Source organism: Lathamus discolor, chromosome 1 (assembly GCF_037157495.1).
Source record: "Lathamus discolor isolate bLatDis1 chromosome 1, bLatDis1.hap1, whole genome shotgun sequence".
Taxonomy (NCBI): domain Eukaryota; kingdom Metazoa; phylum Chordata; class Aves; order Psittaciformes; family Psittacidae; genus Lathamus; species Lathamus discolor.
Window position 1 is genome coordinate 43,850,401 of NC_088884.1, and position 12,797 is coordinate 43,863,197.

Below are 12,797 nucleotides of genomic sequence, written 5' to 3' on the forward strand. Positions count from 1 at the left end.
AGAAATAGATATATACATAGATGTAGATGATATAGATGATACAGCTACAGCTATCTATATCCATGTCTATCTACAGCTATAGCTATACATATAGACACAGATAGATGATATAGCTATAGCTACAGATGATATCCCTATAGCTATATAGACAGATATAGATATATAGATGTAGATATATATAGATACATATAGATATATATAGATACATATTGATAGAGATGATAGAGATGATAGAGATGATAGAGATATAGATGATATAGATATAGCTATCTATATCTCTATAGCTATAGCTATAGATACATAGATGATATAGATATATAGATATAGATGATACAGATATAGAGATACAGATAGATATAGTCTGTTCTATTTTTTTCTGTTATTATAGTTAATCAATAATCCTTCAAAGTAATTGCAAAGCTTAGTACTCCAGCCAAACATTTCTATTAGGCTGCTCTGATACACAAATGCTGTTTACAGATAATGACTCTGCAGGTCAACAGATTCTGTTATAAGCCAGCTGTTTCACACTTCACAACAAAACTATTTTCTAGCTATTTTCTCTAAGTCTAAACATAGCTATATGCTGTCCAGTTACCAGATTCAGAACACAGATTTAAGTATGCTCTCCAGAGATTCGTATCTAATCAGAATAGGTAGTGTTTCCTTCTTCTAAACTTTTTCTTAATGTTTGTCAAATCATTTCTAAGAAAACATAATTTTAGTACACTTTCCCCAAGAACCCAGGCACTTACACCAACTCAATTGAAGCCTTATTTTTTGTTATTTTTGCAGGCAGAGAGGGCATCTGGCAGTCTTTCAGTCTACACAGTTTCTCTGAAATGTTCTGCAGAGGTGTCTGATGAAAAATGAAATATAGGCATTTTTTCAGCATGCTTTTATGAGATCTGGCTAGAAAGAGAAGGGAAAGACCTATTTTGTCATGAAGAATTTGTTAATGCTATCCTCTTTTCATTCCTGTCTTGTGTCTTATGTGCCAGATAAATTGCGGGGGGAAGAAGAGTGGCACATTCAGGAGACCATGTTACACCACTTAGATCTCGGTGTACTTTAAAGAACACATTTTTGATCCTTCAGGAATCTCGAAGCAAGTGAAATCTTAGTGTATAAATACGCAGAAGTTACTAAGAGAAAATACATTAACTGAACAGAATACAGAGGTGAAGGAGTACAATATAGACTGCTGTACTTCTTGCACTGACAGGTCACAGGTAACCAAACTTGTTTACAAACACATACCTTTAAATGACACACAGCTGAATACCAGAATGACCTTCACAGCCTGAAACAGTTCTGCAGCTGTGCAACAGGTTCCAATAACCACATGATACAATATATGTTGGATTCAAGGTCATTCTTGCTATTTAATACAGTGCAAATTTCTTTCTGGAAGACTATCTCAATGGCTTCTGCTTTCCAGAAGTAGTAGCTATCTTCCTTTTGAAAGCCCATGTAGGTAAGATACCTGGGGATTCTGTATTTACATTTTCTTTAGTCCCAGATGCACTATACAGAATTATTTTTTTAAGTCCAAAGGTGATACAGGCTGTCATGTTTGAGGGCTCACACCAATGTAACTGACGGGATTAGGAAGAAACTTCTCTATTGAAACCTCTTCAGAGCATCTTGTATCTTCCACTGAAGCGTCTGACATTCACCTTTCACAGAAAATACAGGTGACAGATTTGGTGGACAGAAGTGTGGCACCTTCAGCATATTTGATGGGAGATAAACCTTTAAGAATTTTTGAGGTATATTCCAGATAGACAGCTGACTAGGTCATCATGAGGAAGGGATAGAAGTACATTTGTCTTTCAATGATAAGAAGCCAGCAGATGCAGGAGACTGTAAATGATGCAAAAGGGCTTCAAAATACACCAACTGCTATTTGGTGTACCAGTCCAACCCAAGTGGAGGTGGCACAAGGAAGTTAGAAAAAATAATGACAGCATTTGAAGATCACTGTATTCTTAAGGGATAAAGAAAGGTAGACCTGTGAAAACATTTTTTTTTTTTTTTGCTATAATGCAAAAAGAGAGGGACAAAATAGGAAATGTTAAAAATGAATATACAAAACATTATTATTAAAGCCCAGTAAACCCCAATGATTATGGAATACAGCAATCAAAAGGTATGTTAAAAACCACACACAGAAAGGACTTGGAATGGGAACGGTCACATATTAGACTACCCAAAGTACAAGTTGTGAACATTACATTCAAATACATATTGTCCGGGAAGCTAGGGACCTGTCTGGGAAGCTAGGGACCAGGTTAGGAAAGCTAAGGCCCAGTTAGAATTAAACTTGGCTAGGGATGTGAAAGATAACAGGAAGGGACAGCGTGGGCCCTCTCCAGAAGCTATCAGGAGAACTGGCTACCCTGGATTTGGGGAAGGCTGAGGTTCTGAATTACTTCTTTGCTTCACTCTTCACTGGCAAAGGCTCTGACCACACCACCCAAGTCTTGAAAGGCAGATACAGGGACTGTGAGAATGAAGACCCTAGGCCCACTGTAGGAGAGGATCTTAAGAACCTGAACGTGCACAAGTCCATGGGACCTGATGAAATCCACCCACGGGTCCTGAAGGAGCTGGCGAATGAAGTTGCTAAGCCACTGGCCATCATATTTGAAAAATCATGGCAGTCAGGTGAAGTTCCTGACGACTGGAAAAAGGGAAATATAACCCCCATTTTCAAGAAGGGGAAAATGGAAGAGCCAGGGAATTACAGACCAGTCAGTCTCACCTCTGTGCCTGGCAAAATCTTGGAGCACATTCTCCTGGAAGGCATGCTAAGGCACATGAAAAACAACAAGGTGCTTGGCGACAGCCAGCACGGCTTCACTAAGGGGAAATCTTGCCTGACCAATCTGGTGGCCTTCTATGATGGGGCTACAGAACTGATGGACAAGGGTAGAGCAGTTGATGTCATCTACCTGGACTTGTGCAAAGCTTTTGACACTGTCCCACATGACATCCTTGTCTCTAAATTGGAGAGACATCAGTTTGATAGGTGGACCACTCAGTGGATAAAGAACTGGCTGGATGGCCGCACGCAGAGTTGTGGTCAATGGCTCAATGTCCTGCTGGAGACCAGTAATGAGTGGTGTTCCTCAGGGATCGGTGTTGTGATCGGTCTTGTTCAACATCTTTCTCAGTGACATGGACAGTGGGATTGAGTGCGCCCTCAACAAGTTTGCCAATGACACCAAGCTGTATGGTTTGGTTGATACGCTGGAGGGAAGGGATGCCATCCAGAGGGACCTTGACACGCTTGTAAAGTGGGCTGATGCCAACCTTATGAAGTTTAACAAGTGCAAGGTCCTACACCTGGGTTGGAGCAATCCCAGGCACAGCTGCAGACTGGGCAAAGAAGATATTCAGAGCAGCCCTGCAGAGAAGGACTTGGGGATGCTGGTTGATGAGAAACTTAACATGAGCCGGCTTCAGTGTGCTCTTGCAGCCCAGAAAGCCAACTGTATCCTGGGCTGCATCAAAAGGAGCATGACCGACAGGTTGAAGGAGGTGATCCTGCCCCTCTACTTTGCTCTTGTGAGACCTCACCTGGAGTATTGTGTGCAGTTCTGGTGTCCTCAACATAAAAAGGACATGGAAGTGTTGGAACAAGTCCAGAGGAGGGCCACGAGGATGATCAGGGGACTGGAGCACCTCCCCTATGAAGATAGGCTGAGAAAGTTGGGGCTGTTCAGCCTGGAGAAGGCTGCTTGGAGACCTCATAGCAACCCTCCAGTATCTGAAGGGGGCCTATAGGGATGCTGGGGAGGGACTCTTCATTAGACTGTAGTGATAGGGCAAGAGGTATTGGGTTAAAACCTAAACAGGGGAAATTTAGATTGGATATAAGGAAGAAATTCTTTACTGTAAGGGTGGTGAGACACTGGAATGGGTTGCCCAGGGAAGCTGTGAATGCTCCATCCCTGGGGGTGTTCAAGGCCAGCTTGGACAGAACCTTAGGTGGCATGTTTTAGTGTGAGGTGTCCCTGCCCATGGCAAGAGGGTTAGAACTAGATGATCTTGAGGTCCTTTCCAACCCTAACTATTCTATGAGTCTATGAAATCAGTCAGAAAATATTTACAGAAATAGAGAGGTTGTACAGATAATTTTCAAAGCTAAGACTGTCTCAGCAAAGCTAATAATTTTACCTAAGGAAGAACTTAAGGACAATACACAGGACATAGCAATAAGCTCTGCTAAAACAGAAACTATGATAGGACAGCAAAACCAACATTCTGTATTTACCATATACTGTAAAAGACTAATGGCACCCAAAGGGTTTCAAGCAAGTCTTATCAAAATACATGACACCAGCTTTATGTGTTCAATTAGGAGCAGTGTACGATGTGGAAAGTAAAAGATAATGATGATGCATGGTGAACAAAACCATGTCATGTAAGACATACAAAATACAAATCGTGGTGAAACCAATACTTCTTCAAAATGATGAGCTGAATCAGTGTCCATAAAGGCAGAAGAATACTGAAAATAAAATGCACAAATTTTGAAATTATAGACAATAGGGAAAATACTTTAAATCTCATGAGGAGCAGAGAATTCTATACGGCTATGACATGACTGCATTACTTCCAATATTGTACATTTTGGCAACAGTAGTATCTCAAAAGATTCCCATTTCAATTGCTTCTGCATTTAAAATCCACATGTGCATGGAATAATTGAGAACTGAATTAATGCAGCACCAGGAAATAAGTCAAGACCAAGTAATACCTGCATTTGACTACATTAATTTTATCTTAACCATCAAATGTTATGTACCTGCAATCAAACGGCTCATTACACTGACACTCCCATAGGTCAGAGAGCTAACACCAGAAAAGCAAAAGAATGTTTGCCATGGATGATGAAATAGTCGAATACAATTTATGTATAAAAAGAGATCATTCACAATAATAATTTCAGAAGCTGTGATGTACTGTTTTAAATAATTCCTATCTTACTGCTGAGGAAGGAGTTGACTACATCCATTACCTTCACTATATCTTCACAGCTTCCACTTCCAAGCCACCATCATCCCAATTTTCCATGAAAATCCACGGCTATGCAAAAATCCCTTGTGACCCCTAGAAAAGTAAGCTGTAATTTTTCCACAGTCTGAGCACTGAGCTTTTTCTGTCCATAGGCAGGAGGGATGTGATTAGCCCGAGTGCTGGATCCAGAAACTATCTCTCCACACCCTTTCCTCCCTAATTTCTTTTTGCAGAATTAAAATGAATATTTATTTCATTTAGTAGTAGCATTTTGACTAAGATTAGGTTTAGATATCACAGTCATCATGGTCTAAAACTACATAGTGTGAAAATGCACTCTGTGCCTCCAATAGGTTGTAGTGTAAACAGAGAAATAAGTATGACTGTAAAATGCCCTTTCATGTAATTACAAAAAATGTGAATGGCAAAACATGATTGTATAGCACATGATGTGTCTTGTACTTGTGCCACATTCCATGTCCCCCATTTTTTGCCTAATCACAAGCAGAAGACATCTATCATTATTACTATTACTAAGGAATGCCTCCTTGCAGATAGAACCATGGAAAATGCTCATCTCAACCAACAAAGCACAAGGGGCCTCCGGTTTCTGACTGGTACTCCCTCCTCCCCAGGAAAATGTCTTGTAGCAAAATAAATGTGTTTGTGCAGTGGTGACTATTTGTCACTGTAGACCCTGACACAGGCATTAAAGAATCTGCCATTTAGAACTGTGTCTTGTAACTGCCCAACATGAGAGCTGTAATGAAATCCTACCTTATTATGTTGAACTAGAGAAGTCTGTTTAGTTAGCAAGGTTGCACCTCTCAGATACTAACAGGACTGTAACTGATATGAACACTAAAGTCCATATCCAATCAAAGGAAAACAGCAATAATTTGGAACAGCTATACAGCCAAGGCCTCTGTGAATAAGAATTTTTAAATATTCTCCTACAAAGACCATTATACAAATTTTACAAAGTTGTCTTTTCCAGGTTTATATCTTTCTGGCTTCCCAGCGCTGGAGCATATACACCATTCACTACTTCACTTGCATTTTGAGGGATGGTTGCTCCCACATGCTTTTAAATTCTCTGAAATGGCACACACTTACACACAAGGACTGCCATGTACAGTACACACACTTCCTCTAGTCAGTTCCTGAATCTCCAGTGAGAGTGCATGGAGCAATGGAGATATGCAAATAGTATCTGCATGGAGCAATGGAGATATGCAAATAGTATCATTTCCTTGGACAAGCAGATTTGAATAGGGTCAAGTAAGAGTCTAGGTAAGCAAAGGTCAGCTGATAGTCTAACAACACATATAAATGAAAATCAATAATTAAAGCTGGTCTGTGTTACTCCTGCAGACCTCTGTGGAATTCAGGTATTTTAAAACAAGAAGAGATAACAAAATTCAGCTAAGAAGTGCTCCTATGTACCACAAGCCATGAAATTCTATATGCTCACTTCCAGTGGCAGCAATTATGCTTCCATGAATGTCAGTAAAGTTCTTTTGCATAAATTTCCCATACATCATTGTCAGCATAAGAAATTCTGGTCCCCTCCACTGCCCAGGCTTTCAAGAAAACTCATGGAAAATTTCTAATCTTTGCTCACCAAACATTTCTGTAAGAAGTTGTAGATTTGGGGATGGATACATGTTCTTTACCAGATGACCTATCTTTTGTGCACCAACTTTTCCCTTATAGTTTCCCCATCTCTCGGCTACTTCAAACATCTTTAAAATTAAAGATACCTCAATCCTTTTCATCTGTTTAAAATTTCCTTCTGAGAGATGAAATGTCTCACCTTTCTTAGTTTTGCAATCCTTCTCATGATATACTCTTTCAGATACACTCTTTCAGCAGCAAATCTCTACTGCAGCAACATGTTGAGGTTTTGTGTAGTTCTTCCCAGGAACTGTGACTATGAATACATTAGCAGGTAATACAAGTGCATCAGGAGCAGAGCTGTAGAAACTGGTGGTGCTGAAGACCCAGTGTCCACTTCACATTTCAGGTTGCCTTCCAGTTTAGTGTCTCCTGAACAGAACTCAGACAACACACTGACAACACCCTGTAATGAGTATCGAAAGTGCAATAAGTGGGGCTATTCAGAGATTTGCTCCACAAGGGCGATCCTGGCAAATTAAAATGAAAATGTAAATGCATCCTGAGTGAGTATTTCAGTGCACCTTGTGACACTTTGGGACGAATGGCAATTAAGTCTCTAATAGCTTAAACTGGTGTCCTAACTATGCAACCTACAGGTTACAAGTGACAACAAAACACAAGCGTTAACGCACATCCCCAGACATGTCACCTACCCTTACATGAATGCACTACCAAACTCAGGTGAGAAGGTATTCTGTGTGAACTCAAACTGGGAAAAAACAGGACAGGAATAAGAGCCTAAACTTCTTCTGTGGCAAAGAGGTACTCTTAAGTGGTTGCCTAGATACAAGAAATTAGATTAAAAATGCTAGAATTTTAGGAGGTGTTATTTGCCTTGGGAAAAAAGAAGTATGTGTTAGAAATATCAGTAGAAGATACCAAGTCAAATGTTAGAGGGATTTCAGAAACTTGGTGAAACACAAGTTTGGAGAATATGAACTGTTTGAAAAAGAAATAAAGGCAGAAGAAGAGCATTGCGCATTAACAGTAAAATAAGTTGAAAGGGCAAGTTTCTGCTAAGAAAGATGCTGTTGAATGTGAGTGTTAAAGGAAAAGAAGGAGAACGAGGATGTGAACAGAAAGATTTTGATATCTGGAGTGCAGACTCTGAGAACCCCACCAAGCCCAAACCTGGGCTTATGCTGCTAACCTGTACTTCATCAATCTGCAACAAGCAACATAAGAATCATTACCTGGAAGTCAGGTATCTAAACATCTCTGAAATCAAGGGGGGCATTGTACCATAGAACAGGTCAACAACAAAGACAGGATGAAAATGTCATCTTCACCTAGGTGCCACACAGGAGTGGATATACCTGATCCCTAGTGATTAATGGTGCCACTGCAGAGAAGCGTCAGAGAGATGCAGCTAGAAGGATCTTGATGAGAGTGAAGGAGAAAAAAGAGATATTTGGAGTGGTGTGCGGTGTTATGTGGGTTCTAGACAACAAAATATTTCTCTGTAATTCTGGGCTGAGCTTCTGTGTAAATCATAAGGTGTTAAGAGTGACCCCGGCATTTCCAGGCTCATTATTCAACTACAATTATCCAGAAAAGTTTATGTGGCAAAGTGAATTTGGAAGGATCAAAGTTCTGGAGATCAGCTGTGACTAATTAAATTGCTTGGATTTGGGTCATCCTGAGCACTTACTGAATTTACCACTTGCTGACTTACTGAAATACCTCTTTAGTAGGATAACAGAGCTTGTAACCAGTGAAATACAGTATATCTCATATTTTACTTGTGTAAATATTCTGAAAGTACATCTTTAGTATAGTAGCACAGTATTCTGGTGGAAGCAGTCACAAATTAATAAAGAACAGGCTTCACAGACTGACAGTGAGTTTTTCCGTAAGTGGCTATCAAGCCAACTGAAGTTACAAGTGGAGCTCTGCAGTGATTCTCCCTCCAATTCTATGTCCAGTTGTTCTTATTCACATGCTTTTACTTCTTCTTATGTCTTTGTGCTTACACCTAACATGACCTGGAATGCAAGGCATGAAGAGAAAAAAGACCAGCACCAACTTTTGACTCATCCACTTGATCCACTTTTGTAACGGAGAACATCACTAAGGACATTCTGTTCAAATATGCTGGGGTTGTTTGCTAGCTGTGTTGTGTTCACCAAGGAATTGCAATGGGAGATGCGGTGTGAAGGCTATAGCAAAACTCAAGCTGCTTATGTGATGGGGAAACTGACTGACTTCATTCAAATTCATTCTAAGGAACCAAGTCTGTTTACTCTAGCACTAAGTGCTGGAAAGAAAGAACATACTTGGTTTCCTGTTAAAAAACCCAAACTGCTGACAGCAATTAAGGAGCATCTGGGTCCTAAACTTCCAGCTTCCCAACTCCTTAAGTTCAATTAAAACTCTTGAACAGACAACTTAGCAATGAGATTTCTCACTGAAACCAAGTTTTCAGTTGCGCACTTTACCAGTAGATTGATCTCGTTTCTGGCTTTTTTCCAAACATTACCAGAGAAATAGTGAAGAAACTAAAGATTAAAAGAAAAAAAATGACTGTAGTAAACGTGAAAATGTCTAAAATAATCAGATTACAATTTTTCCTTTTGTATTATTATTATTATTACTACCATCACTAATGGTATGGGACAAACATCACTGTGGCACTCCAAAAGTGCCAAGCAATGGCTCCTCCCTGGATAGTCATCAAATTAATTGAGAAACACAAGGGACAGGTAAAGGTCAACATTATATCTCTTTTTAAAGACAGAAAACTAAATCACATGGAAATGAAGTCACTAGTCAAAGGTCAAACAGAAAGCAAGTTGCAGAGCATGGAATCTGGGAAACTGTATCTTACATTCAGCTCCTTAACTTCTTTAATCTGAGAAGAAAAAAACCCTCAGTGCTAGAATATTAATATCAAAAATAGTTTTGCCGAGGACAGTCTGAATTTCTCTGTCTTACCCAAAACTGGGTACTGTTCTGCCTCATTAAAGCAGAAACAAGGTGAATGTTAAGAACACTGATTTGGTCAAAACAAAATCACAGCTACTCTTTGAAACATTTGTACTCTGAAATATTGCTTTGCAATCAGTTTCGGAGAAACAGCCAAATCAATGATCAATTCCAGTGTAGCTTTTGAGAAATGAACAAAAATGAAACAGCTCCCTTCTGAAAGAATGACGTTAGAAGCTAATTTGAGAGATACCGTGGTATTCCAGGGGTCATCGAAAGTCATCCTGAGTCATCCACTCTTCATATATTGAGTTTCTATGAAACATACAGATACGTATGCATACATACGTATACACGCGTATATACACACACGGAGAAATGTACTTGTTTATCCGCATAAATACACATACATATGTGTGTGTCTATAGATATGCACACATACATATGCATATACACACATATACATTTACATAAGTAGAGAGAAATTACATGGGATTTAAGGAACACAAGACAGTGCAGGGGAAGAGGCAAACAGGCCATGACCCCATACCCTCTCTTTCTTGATGCAAGGGAAGCCCAGACATGATGTGGCATTACAGTATACACTAACAGAGAGTGACCGTGAGCTCTGTTTTTAGTCTCAGGGGCTAGGAAGCTCTACATGCCTTGCCAGGCCCAAGGGATTAAACTGCAGTTACACTATATGCCTGGGATTTTCTTGCCCTGAACACTGTCAAGGACAGAGGCAGTCACCTGGAATCACTCCCATCACACCTCATGGGAGACTTGAGAAAATTCATATTAAAAGACAAAGCCGAGGTGCAATAACCATGGGTGCTTCAGCACCGTAGCAAGGTTCTGCCTTGGCAACCTTCTTCCTGTGTTTGGAGGCACAATGAGCTTGGCTCCTAACCTTCGGCTGGCCCGGGTGGCTTGGGTCACAAGAATGGCATGTTTCAAGGGGGGGGGGGGTGGGTGGGTGGTGGTGGTGGGGGTGGTGGTGTGTGTAATAACAGGGACTTCTGGCTTCTTCTGTGAAAATATTAACCTGTCTATTTAGAGAACGATGGCTGCCTTTTAAATCACTCCTTACAGATCTATAGTCAGCACTGGGGCACCGAGGGTGCTCTACGGCGTGTGCTGGGTGGTGTGGGCTGGGGGAGAGCTCCCTCTGAAGCCCCACGCCTTTGTTTCCTGGCCATACTCTGCGGGCTTGGCAGCGGGGACCGGGACTGGGACGGGGCCGCCGCAGACCGCAAACCCCCACCTCAGGTCCCTTCGCTTCACCCCAAGCATAGTCACAGGATTCCGGAGAGTGGGGACAGGAGCTGGGTTGTATTCTTCTTTTCCGATTGTTTTACCTTTTTATATTAATTTGCCTTCCTCTCTCCGTGCCCCCCCCCCCCCCCCCCCGCCCTTCTAAATAGGAGATGTTCTCAGGACAGCGCCCAGGAGACTGGCTGGAATCAGTTTTGGAGGGTGATACACTGCGACAGCTAAAAGTTGGATAGGGTTTCAGCAGCTCCTATATAAAGCAGGGGGGACTTATGTCACTGCACTAATTAAATTCCATCTGGGTTGTTCCTCGGGGTGTTTTTGAGCCTGCCACCCAACTCAAGCCGGCAGAGAGGCCGAGGGACAGCATGATGGACCTTTTTGAAACTGGCTCCTATTTCTTCTTCTTGGACGGAGAGAATGGAGCCCTGCAGCAGCTGGAGATGGCCGAGGGATCCCCACTGTACCCAGGCAGCGACGGCACCTTGTCCCCCTGTCAGGACCAAATGCCGCCAGAGGCCGGCAGTGACAGCAGCGGAGAGGAGCATGTGCTGGCACCCCCGGGACTGCAACCCCCTCACTTCCCTGGCCAGTGTTTGATCTGGGCTTGTAAAACTTGCAAGAGAAAGTCGGCCCCCACGGACAGACGGAAAGCAGCCACGCTGCGGGAGAGGAGGCGACTGAAGAAGATCAACGAAGCCTTCGAGGCTCTGAAAAGGAGGACTGTGGCGAACCCTAACCAGAGGCTGCCCAAGGTGGAGATCCTGAGGAGCGCCATCAGCTACATCGAGAGGCTGCAGGACCTCTTGCACAGGCTGGATCAGCAGGAGAAAATGCAAGAGATCGGGGGGGACCCTTTCAGCTTCAGCCCCAAGCAGGGAAATGTAAGCACTGCCGCCCGGTTCCTTCCGCCACCCCGGCCTCCAGCTGCCAAACCGCCGCGCCTGTCCCCACCCCTCCTCCTCCTCTGCGCGGCCTCTGCGGTGGCCGCGGGACGTGCGGGCTCCCCAGGCCCGCAGAGGGCAGCCGGCCCGGCCCCGGGAGCGGCGGGCCGCCTTACTCATACCGGCCCGCCTGTGTGCCGCAGGTCCCCAGTTCAGACTTCCTGAGCACCTGCACCTCCGGCTGGCAAAGCGTTTCTGACCATTCCCGAGCCCTGGGAGTCAGCACCAAGGAAGGTAACTCGCACCGCGGCCCCTGCCTCTCAGTACCCGCCCCCCGTCGCAGAGCCGTGCTCGCCCGCCGCTGCCGCGCGTCTTTCCCTTGCCCTAATGGTCGTTGTCCCAAACGGTCGCGGTCCCCAACACCCGGTGTCTCACCCCCCCGCCCGCCATGAGCCCCGCGTCTCAGGCCCAGAGAAGACGAACGTTTTTGCTCTTTAATCCCTTTTCTCTCGTTGAGCAGGAGGCTCCGTCGTCGAGTCGTCGGCCTCCAGCAGCCTCCGCTGCCTCTCTTCCATAGTGGACAGTATTTCTTCCGACGAGCGCAAACTGCCCAGCCCTGAAGAACTGGTGGAGAAATAAACCCGATTGTCTTGGTAGTATATTTAACGGAGATGAAGCCCCCACCCCTCTCCTCTAAACTAAGTAACGAAGCAAATTAAGGCAGTGGAAAGCCCAGGCAGGGGCCTCGTTAAGGTCGAGTCAGGGTACACCTATCCCAGAGAAAAAATGGCTCTCCTTGACCCGAGCCAGACTTTCCCCCCTTTTACCCGCACCCTGAGTTTTGTTTTCTTTAACCGTGTTGCATAGACCATCCCACCTTTATTTCGTCTTTATTGTCTGGTTTTTTTTTAATTTAAGATACTTACCTGTGTACCGGTGATCCGCTTTGTCTGAGGCTCACCGGAAGGTTCATTCCTGTCTGAGGGAAGCTGTTGGCTGCATTTC

At 43.2% G+C, this 12,797-nt stretch overlaps 1 protein-coding gene across 1 annotated transcript; it reads left to right on the forward strand.

The window, feature by feature from the left end:
- Positions 1 to 11,276: 11,276 nt before the first annotated feature.
- MYF6 (myogenic factor 6) lies at positions 11,277 to 12,431 on the forward strand. Its single transcript, XM_065665041.1, has 3 exons — positions 11,277 to 11,792; positions 11,996 to 12,086; positions 12,313 to 12,431. Exons 1-3 carry the CDS (start codon positions 11,277 to 11,279, stop codon positions 12,429 to 12,431), a joined length of 726 nt encoding a protein of 241 aa, XP_065521113.1.
- Positions 12,432 to 12,797: the final 366 nt, after the last annotated feature.

Coding starts and splice junctions, on each gene's coding strand:
- MYF6 (XM_065665041.1), top strand. CDS start 11,277: ATGATGGACCTTTTTGAAACTGGCTCCTATTTCTTCTTCTTGGACGGA. Junction 11,793..11,995: donor TCAGCCCCAAGCAGGGAAAT/GTAAGCACTGCC, acceptor TGTGTGCCGCAG/GTCCCCAGTTCAGACTTCCT. Junction 12,087..12,312: donor GGGAGTCAGCACCAAGGAAG/GTAACTCGCACC, acceptor CTCGTTGAGCAG/GAGGCTCCGTCGTCGAGTCG.